Source organism: Trichinella spiralis (assembly GCF_000181795.1).
Source record: "Trichinella spiralis strain ISS 195 chromosome Unknown Scfld6409, whole genome shotgun sequence".
NCBI lineage: Eukaryota > Metazoa > Nematoda > Enoplea > Trichinellida > Trichinellidae > Trichinella > Trichinella spiralis.
Genome location: NW_003533348.1, coordinates 1 through 984, shown reverse-complemented (window position 1 = coordinate 984; position 984 = coordinate 1). Strand labels below are relative to the sequence as shown.

General features: G+C 29.6%; 1 protein-coding gene across 1 annotated transcript; it reads left to right on the top strand.

Annotated features, from left to right (window-relative positions):
- Positions 1–84: 84 nt before the first annotated feature.
- On the top strand, positions 85–618 carry Tsp_14826 (Bis(5'-adenosyl)-triphosphatase). The gene is made up of 3 exons (XM_003366194.1): positions 85–207; positions 286–354; positions 520–618. Exons 1-3 carry the CDS (start codon positions 85–87, stop codon positions 616–618), a joined length of 291 nt encoding a protein of 96 aa, XP_003366242.1.
- Positions 619–984: the final 366 nt, after the last annotated feature.

The following is a 984-nucleotide window of genomic DNA, read 5'->3' as shown; positions in this document are numbered from 1 at the left end:
AAAAAAGTTTTTCTTTTTTTCTGCTTTTAAAGACACTCTGGTATCTCCTTTGAGATTTGTGCAAAGCTTCTCAATTGAATTCGTATGAAATTGCCGATCTGTTTAATTGCGTTCAGGTTGGTTGAATCAAAACTTGCAAAATTTTATAAAACTTCCTCATCCACTGTATGCATACAAGATGGTCCTGAGGCTGGTCAAACAGTAAAAGTGAAAAATATTTTAATACGAGTTTTTTTTATTTAATTATTTGAAACATTTTCCTAAGTTGTTGTTTTGTTGTTCCAGCATCTTCATGTTCATATATTGCCAAGAAGACGTGGCGATTTCGAACACAACGATGAAATCTACAGTGTGGTATGTGTATTTTCACGCCACCTTTCTTTCAGTGTAATTATTAAAATGAGAAATAATAGCATTAAAGCACACTGATTTCAATTTATTAAGATTAGCAGAGTGATATTTAATCCTGTCAAACTGGTTATACTTTATACTGGTTGAGCATTTGCGTATTTTTCTTAGCTTGATCGGCACGATAAAGAAGTTGCAGAAAAATCCTGGCGTTCTTTAGATGAAATGAATCGTGAATCAGCTACTTACAGAGAATTGTTTAATGGATAAATGTTTTAATTATTTGAAAGTTGAAATTAATGTTTACTGTGCATATGCATATATATATATATATATATATATATATATATATATATATATATATATATATATATATTAGCTGTTAAGAAGGATAGGATGCATTTTCGAACTAAAATTGCTGATTTTTGCAGAACTTTCAAATTATCACGCATTCTTTCAATTTCATCAAAAAAAAGATGCAATGCCGACTAAAAATGTTTATTATACAACAATATAGGATTTATATTTTTCTAAAAAATATGTCTAAGCTTCATGGGGGTGTTGGTCCTTTTGTGCGGATTTGAAAATTTTCACTCATAATTTTCCATTTCCTCAGGGTTATATGTACATTCACTA